This window comes from Corylus avellana, chromosome 5 (genome assembly GCF_965113065.1).
Source record: "Corylus avellana chromosome 5, dhCorAvel1.hap1.2, whole genome shotgun sequence".
NCBI lineage: Eukaryota > Viridiplantae > Streptophyta > Magnoliopsida > Fagales > Betulaceae > Corylus > Corylus avellana.
Window position 1 is genome coordinate 18,291,680 of NC_142494.1, and position 16,031 is coordinate 18,307,710.

The 16,031-nt window shown below is 35.2% G+C and overlaps 1 protein-coding gene across 2 annotated transcripts; it reads left to right on the forward strand.

The window, feature by feature from the left end:
• The first annotated feature begins 7,250 nt into the window (after window positions 1-7,250).
• FHY3 (far-red elongated hypocotyls 3) lies at window positions 7,251-15,724 on the forward strand. Of its 2 annotated transcripts, XM_059596848.2 has the most exons (12): window positions 7,251-7,424; window positions 10,469-10,679; window positions 10,781-10,907; window positions 11,035-11,176; window positions 11,947-14,161; window positions 14,240-14,296; window positions 14,521-14,589; window positions 14,704-14,772; window positions 14,865-14,936; window positions 15,027-15,074; window positions 15,163-15,240; window positions 15,337-15,724. In XM_059596848.2, exons 5-11 carry the CDS (start codon window positions 11,990-11,992, stop codon window positions 15,217-15,219), a joined length of 2,544 nt encoding a protein of 847 aa, XP_059452831.2. In that variant the 5' UTR covers window positions 7,251-7,424; window positions 10,469-10,679; window positions 10,781-10,907; window positions 11,035-11,176; window positions 11,947-11,989; the 3' UTR covers window positions 15,220-15,240; window positions 15,337-15,724. The 2 variants fall into 2 exon arrangements, with proteins under 2 accessions (XP_059452831.2, XP_059452832.2); XM_059596849.2 differs by lacking the exons at window positions 10,469-10,679; window positions 10,781-10,907.
• Window positions 15,725-16,031: the final 307 nt, after the last annotated feature.

A 16,031-nucleotide genomic window follows, 5' to 3' on the forward strand; every position in this document is an offset into this window, starting at 1 on the left:
ATTTAATCTTTCACAGAATGAACCGGCTCTGATACCAAATGAAAAACTAAAAAAACTCCAATACACACTCAAATGAGAATATTTTGAGTGTTCAACCAATATATGTGGAATTAAAATATAAAGCAATAAACAATCAAGCACCAAAATATGTAAAACAATAAATCAGGAACACACAAATATTTTGGTGATGAAGAGGAAACCTTTTAGAAACCGTTCTAAAAGTAAAACATTTTCCAGGAAATCACCATAAGAAAATAATTTAGGAGATTATAGACATGGGGACACTTACAACCCTTTGCAAGTCCTAACTCTGTAAGATCGACAAGTCTCCAACTCGTTTCCTTGCGCACAATCTTCTTCAACGTGATTTTCCTTTATCGAACCTTGCTGATAGACTTTTCAACCGTAGTTTCTCAAAGAGCTACTTCAATCTCACAATCACCCTAAGAGAGATGTGTTCTAGCTCACACATACAAGAACTCTCATAGCTCAGCCTCTCACGAACTCCAGGGTAGCAATTCGTGACTATATAGATCTGTACAGATCTATATAAATAGCCTAAGGACCCCTAGTCTAATTGAAACACAATTACATGGAATTTAGACTTAGAAGCTACATGGCGTTCGGACGGTAAGTGATCTCGTCCGAATGGGGATGGTTTAACACGGGAGAAACTAGTTCTGATCATGGCCCATCTGGACGGTAAGGACACACGTCTAGACGACACTAGGTCAACATCGCAAACTCCAGTTCTCTGGCGTAGCGCGTTCGGACGGCTTGCGGAAGAGACTTCAAACGAGGCTCTCGGGAAAACATAATTCATCCTCGTTCGGACGCCATGCAGACGGGCTTGTAGACGAAGCTCTTGGGTTGAAGAATTAACATGCGACATTGCCGTCCGTCCAAACGGCCATTCTTCCCATCCGGACGGGGTTCCCCTTAGACTGCTACAAACTGCTCAATGAAGATGCCAATTTTCATGTGGGATGCATTACAAAGTTTTGATCACCGAAATTAGATAATTACATATTGACTAAAATATCTAACAACTTCTAATGAAATTATTGATCATGTGCAAGAATTGAGAAAAAGCAAGCGAGCTATAATGGAAATGAATTTCAGTAATGATTTTATTGCTTATATTGTTGATGATGATCCAACATGTTATAATGAAGCAATCAAATCTATTGATACACTTTTTTGGTTAGAAGCTATTAATAATGAAATAGATTCAATTATGTCTAATCATACATGGGAACTTGTTGAGTTACCTCCTAAGACCAAACCAATTGGTTGTAAGTGGGTGTTCAAGAAGAAATTTAAATCGGATGGTACAATACATTAATACAAGGCATGCTTGGTGGCTAAAGGCTATAATCAAAAGCAAAATATTGATTATTTTGACACTTATTCTCCGGTTACTAGAATTGCATCTATTAGAATATTGTTTGTTATTGCTTCTATTTATAAACTTTTTATACATCAAACGAATGTTAAAATTGCTTTTCTAAATGATGATTTAGAAGAAATTTACATGGAGCAGCCCGAGGGACTCGTAATCCTCAGTCAAGAACACAGAGTTTGTAAATTTGTGAAATCCTTGTACAAATTAAAACAAGTTCCTAAATAATGGCATGAAAAATTTGACAAAGTGATGTTGTCTAATGCATATTCTACTAATGGTAGAGATAAATGCGTTTATAGCAAGTTTATTAATAATGAAAGTGTCATTATTTGTTTATATGTTGATGACTTGCTTATTTTTTGAACTAACATTGATGTTGTGCATGATGTTAAAAGATTTCTTTCATCTAATTTTGATATGAAAGAAATGGGTGAAGCTAATGTCATATTGGGTATTAAAGTTCTTATAGATAATAATTATATTACTTTATCTCAGTCACATTATGTTGAAAATATGCTTAAAAGATTTGAGCACTTTAATTATTCACCTATATCTACACCATATGATTCTAAAATACACTTGACTAAGAATCACGGTGATAGTGTTTTACAAGAGAAATATGCACAAATCATTGGTAGTTTATTGTTCTTGACAAACTATACACGCCCCGATATTGCTTATGTTGTTGGTAGAATGAGTAGATATACTCATGATCCTAGTGTTAAGCATTAGGATATAATTTCTAGATTGTTGAGATATTTAAAGGGCACAATTAATCATGGTTTGTCATGTTGTGGTTTTTCTGCGATATTAGAAGTGTATTGTGATGCTAACTGAATTTCTGATTTAGATGAGCTAAAGCCTACTAGTGGCTATGTGTTCACATTAGCAACGTCTATATAAGCAAGTGTTCAACTTTGACAAAAGATCATCCAAAATATTACACTCTCTAGTGAAATTTTCATTTTCATGCTCCAAAATTTTTCTTTGTTACTAAAGAGAAAAATAGAGTTATTTGCTACTCAATTTTTCATCTTCAATTTGATCAAATGGTTGTTCATTTAATCTTGGTTACTTGGAAGTGCGTCCTTAACGAAGATAGACACTATAGTCTAATCCTAGGAGGTTGCGTGTCAAGAGATCCAGTCGCATCGAGTTATATACTCTGGGAGACACGAAATCAACATTTAAGGACAACACTCTTGCGTGATTATATAGCTTTGTGAGATTTTTCCTTACTTTAATTTATTTAATGTATTCTATTTATCTTATTGTTAATTGTTCGATTAATTTTATTTGTGTCAACAAGAATTTTTGTATCATCCAATTATTTTTACAACAATCTAGATGGATAGCTATGATCTCTCAAAGCTTAAACTTAAGAATTCAACAAGAATTCAAACTATAATCATGATGTACATTTAGCCCGTAACTCGACATTAAATATAAGGGGAAAATACTGTAAAAGTCAATATGATTTAATCTTTTAACGAATTGCTCCAGAAGGTTTAAGTTTTTAAATAACTCTTAAAGTATGCTTTATTTTCAAATAAGTCACTTCATATACTTGTTAGATTCTTTAACGGTGAATAATGACACATAAGTTGATGGCCATGTTATATCTAATAATTTATTAACACGTGTACATATTATTAAGTCAACACTAGCTAATTTGGCCTTATTTGAAGATGGGGTTAAATATACTTAAGCCCCCTTAACTACCAACCATTTTCAAAAAAATTCTACAAATTGATAGGTGTGACACGCGGATACATCAAACTATCATTTGTGTCAAAAAGGTCACATCTATTAGGTTGATCATTAGAATAAACGAAAACACCAAATTTGACCAAAATCTTTTGAAAATATCTTCACTTTGACAATTGAAAAACATTATTTTCCCTTTAAATTATTAATCAGTAAAAAAGTAAAAAAGTGAAGACAAAAAAAAATGAAGAAGAGAAAACTACCCTTAAAAAATAAAAATAATTTGATTTTGATCAAATTTGGATTTTTCATCAATTCTAACAGTCAACCCTTGCAAAATGACCTTTTTTTATTTTTGTTTTTATTATTATTATTTTTTTAACAAAATGATAGTTTAATGTATATCCAAGTGTCACACCTATCAGATTGTGAGATTTTTTTGAAAATGGTTGGTAGTTAAGATGGCTTAAGTGAATTTAACTTTGAAAATGTATGTTAAAAGGGGGGGGGGGGGGGGGGGGGGGGGGGAAACAAGAAAAATAAGAAAACTAATGAAAATTATTGAGATAAGAAAACTAATGAGATAAAAATAATTTTCACAAGTTGGTGACCATGAAAATTATTTTCACCAACGTGAAAAATCAAAATTCCCTCCAACATGCCAAAACCAAGGTCAATATTTTGTTTAGGAAAAATTGACCGAAAATTTTCAATCCCAAGAAAATCAACAAAATTAATTTCTCAAGATCCAATTTGAGATATTTCACTCTATGGACTTTCGTCAAACACATAATCACATAATTTTATTTAATATTTTTTATGGTATCAACTGAAAAAATTACCTCTTTAAATAAATCATTTTCGTTAGGATAGATGTTATAGATCGGTAGGAAGTCTTAATCTATTAAAGAATTCCCCTGAACAAATTCATCTTCTTCCTACAAATGAGATAAATTTGGTAGATGAGCTTAAGACTTACTAGCAATACTCAAGGTAGTAAGAGTACCATAAAATTATGTAATCTCATCTCTCAAGCCTAAGTCTCCATGCCGCTTATCCTGACCACACTATTCTTGAATCCTAACAGGATTGTGATACGGGTTCTTAAAATTGGATTTTGAATCGCTATCATCAATATCACGGTGTATCTCCAAGTTTTGTGCCATTAGATGCTGGGTTAACTTCGCAACCTACATATGCAAGTCTTTAATCATTGCTTCTTGCAAACTGCATTCATGGTAGGAGACTTCCTCATTCGGAACCTGTCCACGCTGACCACAACAACGATCATCAACCGTGAAAAACTGATGGAAATTTGATCCTAAGAAGATGCTAAGTTTTGAATCCAGCTAATGCTGGGCTGAATTATAATTATTCTAAAAATTTATGATAGTAGGAAATTAAGAATTGAAGACTAAAATTAAACTTAGGATCCGGATCCGTTTACCCTTACCCCTAAAACCATTAACTGTAAGTCTCAAGACCCTCTCTGCTAGGGTTTCATCTCTAGCAGAGAGCGCCGTTGGAGTCCCCCCTCCTCCCCCTCATCCTCTTTTCCCTCTGCCCTAGAGTTAGCCTATTTACTTGATGTCCCTTGCTCTTTGGGCGTTTTCTCCCTCTCCGCCTCTTTTCTAATTTTAGGGTTTTTTTGGAGGCCAATCTTCCGCCCTTCTCCATCTGCCGTGCCTGTTGCTGGGTCGGGTTTGGATCTAGTTCATGTCTTGCTCGATCGACAGCCTGTCGCTTGGTCCACCTCGACGTGTGCTCCACCACCTTGCTACCTGGATCCGTCAATGCCCATCACACCTTTTGCGCTGGATCCATCTCTCGATCTCCGGATGTGATTTGATTTCGGTTCTCTCTGGCTGCTATTTTTTATTTCGTTTCTGGTTGTTTTATTTCCTTTCCTTTATGTCTGTCTTTTGCATTGTATTGTGGTGTGTTGTTTTTGTTGCCTTACCTGTTTTCCACACTTTGTGGGTGATGCTCTTGGGGGATTCACTCAAACTCCTCCCTTTGTTTGTTTTGTGTGCGACGCCGATCTCCTCCGCGCCCGCTCTATCGCCCACCTTCCGCGTCAATTTCTGGCCAGCACACGATTGGTTTCCTTCTGGCTGTTGTTTCCCGCTTAGTGTGATTCTCTAGTTTTTTTCCCTATTCTGTTGGTTTCCAATTGTTTGTTTGTTCGATTTTTTCTATTCTATTTGTATTTTTGTTTTAGTCCCTTTATTTTCCTGTATGCTTTTGTTTCCTTTTTTTGCTTGTAATAAGGCTCTTTCCCCTTTCGATCTGCATGCGTGATGCCCTCTAGGTTATCTGCTATGGTCTAGACTTTTTGGGTTGTGGATGTGAATGTTATTTTGGCTTTCGGGTCAAGGAGGAAGAATTTCGGTTGGGGGTTTGTTTACCCTCAGTTCCGAGGAATAAGCACTACCTATGCATTAGTTTAAGTCTGCTTGTCACAGATTTGTTTTTTAATATGTAGCTTAGTCATGGGTTAGTGAATTGGTTTTGGGTCTGGAATGTAATACCTTGTAACCTCGTAACTTTGGTTATGATTGCTTGTAAGAGTTTTATGCTTATTATAATTTCTATGAATGAGACCAATATGGATTCCCTTTCAAAAAAATTAAACTTAGGAAGAGATACAATAATGAATAGAGTATAAAAAGACCTTAGTCGTTCCAAAGAAACAAATATAGAATAGCTTTCAAAGATTGAAATTTTATTGATATTATAAATTGAATTGAAACAAATACTAGATGCCTTTATAAATATTAGGTTCAGAGTGCTTTTCAAGCAAAAAACTTGGAGAAAAAGAAAGAAAGGAAAAATACAAAAATAACCCAACACTTCCATACATAGCAAAATACTTGAAGACAAACTAAAAAGATACTATTTCAAAAATACTATTCAAATCTTATGCTCGATTCTTATATTATTGAGTTGATCTTCTTTGTCATAATATGTCAATGTCATTAATTCGGTATCTGACAACTTAGTTACTGATTCTCTTGTATCCAAATATAACTATGCGATTGAAGTTCTCACATATGGATATGTGCAAAGACAGTCTTACATGGGGTCATGCCCCCTACAGATTTAGATTCTCCATAATTCTATTTAAATTTGAGATTCCTACTCCGATTTTGAATTTTGCATTTTTACGGTTAATTTCTTTTTTCTACTTTTTGTCCTTTCCCATATTCTCTAACAAATGGTAAACCAAGAAATGGTTTGTCATTTTTCTTCACTATTCAACGCATTATATATATATATATATATCATCAAAATTATTTCCGTCTCTATTAAAATTAAATTTGGCCCTTCATTATAGCTTTGGCCCCTCCCATTAAAAAATTTATAAATCCATCCCCGGAAATGTGACACTAATTTTTGGTCGACGAACCTTTCAACTTTTTGATGCTACTTTTTGTTTGTTTTTTTTTATTGGATATTGTTATGGTTAATAAGAAAAGTTAGATTACGTAATAATTTTGTTATGGTTATTTTTTAATATTACTTTTTAAATTTGAATGCGACCATTTGATGTTATAAGGTGGTTCTACTTTATATTTATAGTTTTATTTTAAGTCACACTCTTGCAAGTCTTTGTCTCCACATAAACAATGCTTGTGAATGCATTAATAATTGAAATATTCATTCAAATTTTTCTTATTCATTCAAGGGAATTCTATCAAATTCTTAATCACCCTCAATTATAAAATTTGTATAAAAAAAAAAAATTCAAAATTTCAGACATAATGGATTATTAAAATTCGGAAACCAAAAGTCGAGTACATTATTTTTCCCTAAATAGCAAGAGAACATGTTACTTAAGGTCAACTTGGGTGTTCATTGGAGATAACTACTGCCCAATTAACAAGAGCAATTAGTGACTCAATCCCCGCCACGCGTCGCACGCGCTTTCCTATCACTTGTTAAAACTCAGGAATGGGGCCTACAAATTGCCAACGTTCCGAAATTGCGTACATACGACATACGGAAAGGAGAAGTGAGAGAGGTGGCACGCGCGACGCGTGTGGGAGGAGAGCACGAGGAGAGCGAGTGGGGGATGCGAGGTGTTTTTTCATAAATTATTAAGTATTTGTTTGGTGCGCGGTGAGTGACAGCCAGATACACCCGTGAAAGCAAACCCGTCCCCCGTAAAGGAAGTGGCTACTCGCTCTGCGTGCGTGACCCAAACCCTAAAACATTTCCCCATTTCAATTGAAACGCTCTCCCCACACGCGCAAACCACCCCCACTCGCCCTGTTTCTCAGCTTTTCTTCTCAGATGCTCTACACTTAAGGTGTCTCTCTCTGTCTCTCCCTCTCTCTACCTCTCTCTCTCTCTCTCTGAAATTCAAACTTTTCTTCATCTTTCGTGTTACTGCAATTCGTTAAATTTTAGTGATTTTTTTTTGATATGTTTGATCTGATATAATATTGTTATCTGTGAAACTGAGAGAGAGGAGTGAAAGCACCAAGGGAGCTGTTGAGCTGAGTTAGGGCCTGGGCATATAATATAACCATATAAGTGCCTGTTTGCTGATTTTAGGGCTTTGTGTTTCTAAAATTTGGTAGACTAGAAAATGTGTGAGTAAAATTCTCTTCCCAATTCATCTGCTTTGTTAGGTAGAAGGGGAGCTGGAAATGTTAATTGGGTAGTTATTTCCTTGTTGATTTAATCCAAGTCTATTAAGGCTATTCAGAATTTCCATTAGTATCATGAATACAAGATGGTGCTTAGTTAATTGTAACACTTCAGTCCAACGTTGAGATGATTATTAGCCCAGATAGAGGGAGTGGATTATAAAAGAGCTTACGGGGTCCTTTATAAGCAATTATAGGGAACTCCAATTGTAATTTGACCAGTCATTTTGCCGGATGTGGCTAATGCTTTTCCCGGATTGTTAAGAGTACTTTTAACCTAGTTTTGTAGAATGAGCCGGTGTGGATGGTTATTATATTAATATGGTTCCATTCAGTTTGGTTTTCTGATACGATGTTTCAGGATATGCTACCTATAGCTACACATATAGGTATTCCTATGTGATTCTCAGCTTGACAACAAAATATTTGATACTAAGCCAAATATTCTTCCTCTACGATCCTATTACCTATTAAATAAGAAATTAGATGTAGAATTCTTTGATAAAAGTGAAATTTCTGTATTATATTAGTTTGGCAATCTTTAAGATCATGTAATTTGGAAAAAAGAAAATGAATATGGGAGTGAAAGGGAAGATATGGATGTTCAGTTTTAATAAATCAATCATCTTTCAGATACTTAATATCTAAATCAGTGCACTAATACCGTGAAACAGCATCATAGACCATGTGTTGAACTTATTTATCATCTTTCAATGGGCAATGTCAAGTTGTAAGAGAATTTTTGAAGTTCTAGGGAGTTTTTTTGCCAAATATAAAAAAATTGCAGTGTCTGAGTGGTGATCAGAGAGTTAAATTCTAGTTAATATTTTGAAGCCTAGTTTATTGGCCTTTTTTTTTTTTTTTTTTTTTTTTTTCAAATTGAGAAGTGAATTAAAAAGATCACGGTTATGTACTGGTAGAGAAAAATTGCCCCCACATTGGTTAAGGGACACCTTTAAATACATTTGCCCAGTGCTTTGTTCTCTTCTTTAATTGCTATTGAAAATCTATGATTAGAATCTGGCATTTAATTTCAAGGGTTAGAGCCTTATCTCAAAAAAAACATTAGAGTACTCTTTTTGGATTTTACAAGTTACAAATTTTCGTTTGAATCCTGACTTCAATTGATGTTATGTAGCTGGAATTCTATTTACAATTTGAATATAACAGTTTTTTTTTTTTTTTTTCCTTAAAAAAAGAGTTAAATAAAGTGCGGTAATAAAACTTTTTATTACTTATCAAAAAAAAAAAAAAATAAATAAATAAAGTGTGGTAGCAATTAAATGGTGCACTGTAGATTTGTCTTTGTTTCTTACCATTGTTTTTTGGGAGGGGGGAATTACAGCAGTGTCAAAATAGGGGATCTTTGTGATGTCATGTTCGTAAGCTATTCTGATTAGGAAGAATATTGAAATGATTTATCTTCAAATTTAAAGAGCATATGACAATCAGGGCTAATAGTAGGTAAAAAATCAGAAAATTTACAATGTTTTTTTTAAACTTATATTTGTTATGATATAGCTTTTAGGTTGTTCCTCCAAATTGGATGCCATCACTTGATCTTATGCAAGCAAATTTTTTGCTTTTTCTATCAATAATAATTTCAGCTAATATGAAACTTATAGAAATAATTTTGTGTCTATTATATGCCTGCTAACTGTTCAGGAGTTGTGTGAATATAAATGTGTTGATGTAGCACTGATATGCTGTCTGAGAAACCAAGATGAGGAGACTGGTAGACCATGTAAATTAAAAGCTGGATTTTCTGAAATGGTCTACACAATAACTCCATGAGGCTATTTGTAATTCAAGTAGTGATAATATTCATATTTTGAAACATTCTACATGGGTGATATTCCGTAAGTTCCTGGATTGTCTTGACTTCCTTAAATATCCCTCTAGTTCTCTCAAGTGGACCACCGAATTTCAATAATGTGTGTGTGTGTGTGCGCGCCTTTCTTTTTGCAAAAGGCAGGGTAATGAAGACCCATGCTTCTTTAAGAAACGAATCATCCCTTTCTACTTTACTATTTTGCAGCCAATTGTTGAGGAAACCCTTAAACCTTAGAGTCCTGGAGGATTCTCTTTCCAGGGCACATAGGTTCAAGTTGTTGTTTGGGCGTGGAGAATATGGGTACATCTTATATTTTCATTTATTTTTTCTTCTCTTTGTGCATGCGTCACATCCCGAAGACATGCAAGTGTGAACTCTCTCCCTTTATCCATTTATACAAGCAACACCATCTTTGTAACTAATTTCATCAATCATTTATTCTGAAATAATGCCATATAAACATTTGACATTATGATGGCTAATTACCATCATTAGTTAGGAAACTTTGGTGCGATGGTTTATCTGTATAGGTAGCATTTTCTTGTTATTCTCAACATCCATAAAGCGTACAAAGATTAGAATTGAGATATGTCTATGGCTGATTTTGGATGATTATATAGGCTTTGCAACTTTATATTGTTATTGGTCAGTGGATAACATGAGGACCAGTATCTAAAATGAGTGCTAAATTTTAGTGGATTAGACATGTAACAACTACCAAAGTTTGAAACACCGAGTAAAGATGATGGATATAACAAAAGTCATTACTTACGGAAAAATTAACTACCAAATTTTGCTGTGCCTAGAAATTGATTAGCAGATAATGCAGTTTAAAGTCATATTGATTTCAACTTGTTAAAATTTTAGGTCAAGTACACATTGATTTCAGTGCGAGTTTGGTACAAGCAGAGTAGTATTCATGCAAAGACCTTTACCTTTGTCTCCAAAATTGCTCATGCTCTTAAGGTGCAAAGAATAGAGCTCTATGGAGAATCATAGAAAAAGAGAGAATTAGACACCAAAAGATGTCGGATGGAGTTTGCTGTTCAATTCTTACTGTTGACAGGAGAAGAAAAAAGTAAGAAGGCCAATTTTTAAAAAGAACTTCATCTTTAATAAAATCGTTTTAATTGTAAAAAGAGACTGGTAACTGTGTAAACCATATTGTCAACATTGCAGAAATGAAAGCAAAATTGTGTGCAGAAGAAGTTTTGTGCCATTTTAAAGGCAGTTATTTGAAGGTCATACAACCCACCTTGAGAATGCCAATGTGGATGTTAAGACTGAAAAGGGCTTTTCTTTTCTGGTTGTGACAACAAATTCAAAGGCATCAAAGTTATTTCTAGAAAAGATTTGTCTATAAGCTAAATCGTGTTCTATTGGAGATAAACTCATTGTTCTCCTAATTTAGTTTAAATAATTTCCTGCTGCAGAAAGGAGACGTGTACACCTTGACAGCGATATCAAAGTTCTGCTAAGCAAACAAACCTTGAGGTATGGACAAAGTTTTGAAGCACAGAGCAGGTCTCAGAATGTGAAAAGGAGCAAGACGGGGCAACCCGTGCAATATTCAAGGTTTTAGAGTGTTAGAAGGGCCCTCAAAAGTTTTCTATATATTTTTTCTGTAATGATTCCCCTTCACATGTATATCTTCAGTCTGCATTATCATGAACCGAAAAAATAAAATGAGGAAAATAAGAAGAATATTATTTCATATGAAGAATAGAGTCTTATATCTGGGCTGGAAAACCTATGCAAAAGAATAGTTGTTTGTTATTTTATTTAGAATCAATGGTTGCAATTTTTCCTTTCTTCCAGTTTTGAGTTATTTTAAATAACTTAAAAAACAATTTATATCCATGATTAGCTGCTTGTCTATTGGCAGTTGGCTCAGAAAGAATTCTAGGCCTGTTACGAGAAAGTCTTGAGTGAACAAGCCTCGTAGAGGAAAACTTTGAATCATGGTCCTGAATCTGCAATCACCTTGTGTATGCGACTATTATTACTAAAGACTTAAAAAGTCGGATAATATCAATGCATATTGTTTATCACAGCTCAGTTTGAAGTTATAGGCCCCTGGTGCTCTTAAGAGAAGTTAACTTCTGTTATTGTTGTTGAAATAATGTGTTAAGAGTGTGATACACTTTGCCAGAACATACCAGGTACTTTTGGTTTTGAAGCCTATCGTACTTTAAATAACATGGGTTTGAAATTATACATGAATCAAGAAGAGTAGATATTTTACTTGAGTGTATGTTGTTATAATTATAATCATTGCTAATTGTGATTTTAGGTTGTAGTTTTAAAGTGGATTGACACAAACATGTTGTCTTTTCCCTTTCCAGGTATGCTTGGATAATTGTTTTCCAGACGTGATTTATTCTCATCATGGATATAGATCTAAGGCTACCTTCTGGAGAGCATGATAAGGAAGATGAAGAACCAAATACAATTGATAACATCTTGGATGTTGATGAGAAACTGCATAATGGAGATATTGAGGGTGAAAATATGGTTGATGTTGGAGTTGAGGTACGCGTTGAAGATGGTGGGGATTTGAATTCTCCCCTGGTGGACATGGTAGTGTTTAAAGAGGATACGAATCTTGAGCCACTTTCTGGTATGGAATTTGAATCTCACGGAGAAGCATATTCATTTTATCAAGAATATGCTCGGTCTATGGGATTCAACACTGCAATACAAAATAGCCGCCGTTCGAAGACTTCTAGGGAATTTATTGATGCCAAGTTTGCTTGTTCTCGATATGGGACCAAGCGAGAGTATGACAAATCCTTCAATCGACCACGTGCCAGACAGAACAAGCAAGATTGCGAAAATGCAACTGGTCGACGATCTTGTGCAAAGACAGACTGCAAAGCAAGCATGCATGTAAAGAGAAGGCCGGATGGAAAATGGGTTATACATAGTTTTGTGAAGGAGCATAATCATGAGCTATTACCAGCTCAGGCTGTAAGTGAACAAACAAGAAAGATGTATGCTGCAATGGCTAGACAATTTGCTGAATACAAAAATGTGGTTGGTCTCAAGAATGACCCCAAAAACCCTTTTGATAAAGGTCGGAATTTGGCATTAGAGGCAGGAGATGCTAAGATTTTGCTTGAGTTTTTTACGCAGATGCAAAATATGAATTCTAACTTCTTTTATGCAATAGATCTGGGAGAAGATCAACGGCTGAAAAATTTGTTCTGGGTTGATGCCAAAAGTAGGCATGACTATAACACTTTCAGTGATGTAGTGTCATTGGATACTACTTATGTTAGAAACAAATATAAGATGCCTCTTGCTCTATTTGTTGGAGTGAATCAACACTATCAGTTCATTTTGCTTGGATGTGCTTTGATATCAGATGAAAGCACAACAACATTTTCTTGGCTAATGAGGATTTGGCTGAAAGCAATGGGTGGGCAAGCTCCAAAAGTAATAATCACCGACCATGACAAAGCCTTGAAATCAGCTGTTTCGGAGGTCTTTCCAGATGCTTGTCATAGCTTTTGTTTGTGGCACATATTGGGAAAGGTCTCTGAAAATCTAGGTCATGTAATCAAACAGCATGAAAATTTTATGCCAAAATTTGAAAAATGCATCTACAAGTCATGGACAAATGAAGAGTTTGAAAAAAGGTGGTGGAAAATTCTTGAGAGATTTGAGCTCAAAGAGGATGAATGGATGCAGTCAATATATGAAGATCGTAAACTATGGGTGCCAACATACATGAAGGATGTTTGTTTGGCTGGGATGTCTACAACTCAGCGATCAGAGAGTGTAAATTCCTATTTTGATAAGTATGTGCATAAGAAGACAGCTGTACAGGAATTTGTGAGACTGTATGAATCAATTCTGCAAGATCGGTATGAAGAGGAAGCCAAAGCAGATTCTGATACATGGAACAAACAGCCTGCATTAAAATCCCCTTCACCTTTAGAGAAGAGTGTTTCAGGGGTTTACACACATGCTGTGTTCAAGAAATTTCAGGCTGAGCTTCTAGGTGTAGTTGCTTGTCATCCCAAAAGAGAAAGACAAGAAGAGACAATCTTTACTTTCCGAGTTCAAGAATTTGAAAGGAGCCAAGACTTCATTGTTATATGGAACGAAATGAAATCAGAAATTTCTTGTATATGCCGGTTATATGAATACAAAGGTTATCTTTGCAGACATGCGATGATTGTTCTTCAAATTTGTGGGCTTTCTGCCATCCCATCTCAATATGTTTTGAAACGGTGGATGAAAGATGCAAAGAGCAGGAATTTATTGGGAGAAGAATCGGAACTGGTGCAATCAAGGGTACATCGATACAATGAGTTATGTCAAAGGGCAATGAAACTGAGTGAAGAGGGATCTCTTTCTCAGGAGAGTTACAGTTTTGCAATCCGTGCACTAGATGAAGCTTTTGGAAGCTGTGTGAGTACAAATAATTCTGGAAAGAGCCTTGTAGAAGCTGGCACATCAGACACTCATGGTCTACTCTGCATTGAAGAAGATAATCAAAGTAGAAGCACAGGGAAGACAAATAAAAAAAAGAATCCGACCAAGAAAAGAAAGGTTAGTTGTTGACAGCAACTGCTTGCATATGTTCTGATTCAATTTATATTTGATAATATGACCTCCTATTAATTGTAGGTGAGCTCTGAATCAGAAGTTATGACTGTCGGGGCACAAGACAGCTTGCAGCAAATGGTTTGTCCCTTCTTTTGATTGTAGCCTGTTAAGAAAGTATTTTATATACTAGTATTGTACAAAATTGTATCAAACTGGAAATTATGATTTTGTACTTATGTAGTTTGTGTTGTTCTCAGTAAAACTAGCACAGAAATGTCCTGATGCTACTCGGTGGATTATGCTAGAGAATGCAATTGAAAGGAAAAAAAAAAAAAACTAAAATTGATGATTTTTATTTGTAGGACAAATTAAGCTCAAGAGCAGTAACCCTGGATAACTACTATGGTACACAACAGAGCATGCAAGGAATGGTACGATGCACTATAGTTCCATCATGTATCATACAGTAATGTACACTCTCTTCTACTTTTTTAAATTCAAAAGTTTTGATTTATACGCTTTTTTTTTTTTTTTTTTTTTTGCAGGTACAACTAAACTTAATGGCACCAACACGGGATCATTACTATGGGAATCAACAGGGCATTCAGGGGCTGGTACATCATATATATTATTACGGCAATGAATTAAGTAGTGATAGTGCACCATGGATGATGTGAATTTTAAAATTTGGGCTTAATATTTGTAGGGACAATTAAACTCAATAGCGCCAAGCCATGATGGCTATTACAGCGCTCCTCCGCAAAGCATGCATGGGCTGGTATAGCACCCTATGATGCTAGCCGTAATTCTCAGTTTACTACCTTGTTCAAATGGTGTCGTTTTACGAATTAGGGTTTTATGTTTGCAGGGACAAATGGATTTTTTCCGAACACCCTCTGGTTTCACTTACATCCGAGTAAGTTTGTTTATTCTAACAATTCTGCGGGATCATGCTGTTTGTTTCTACTACAGGACTTGCAATGAGTTTTTCTTCCTCATGGCAGGATGATCCTAATGTAAGAGCTGCACAGTTGCATGATGATGCATCAAGACATGCATGAGAAGCACCTATCCTTATGAAGGTAGTATTTTGCAACACCCCCCCCAAACCAAAAATAGAAAACCAAATCGTCTCTTGAATCTCAAGGTATAAATAGAATGATTCACTTTGATTGTAGGCCCAGGCGGAAACAACGTATTGAAGGTAGTGTCTTTTGAAGAATGAAACGTGTCATGCCTTGTCGATGGAAGGATTAGGGCAGTGAAATGCTTCCTGTGTTATGTGTAAAATAAGCTAAGATGGAGTAGGCTGTTATTTATCTTCACCATCTCTTTTTTAATAGAATTTCCCTCAGAGTTGGAACAGAATCGAGGTAGGATTGTATCTTTTGTAAAGGTTGTTGTATTATTGTATCTCAAGAATGTCAAATCTTGATAGGAGCAGTTGAAATCAGTAAAACCTACTCCAAGTTCATCACCGTTGGCTAATAGGCCGACTATGTAGTCTGTAGTCCACAGATGCTAACAGGAGCAAGAATGTTGAAATTAGTTCACTTTGATGTATCATTTCTCTTTACCAATGCTTTTCTTTTTCTTCCTTTGTCCATTTATGATTTTACCTTTTCCCTTGTAATATCACTATTATCCTTTTCTTCTGGGGAAGGGCCGGTCCGAGAGTGAAGTGTATAGAAGAGCACCACCCCTCTCTTTATTCTTTTCCTCTCAACCAAAAAGAAGAAAAAGAAAAGGTACTATAGCTGGGCCCAAAGCTTTAGTTTTTCTTTTTTCCATGGGGGCATGTTTTGAATTATATTAAGGGCCAGCATTTGAGAGCAAGCAAAAAATGTATGTCTGGTAAAAAAATCTCAAAGCA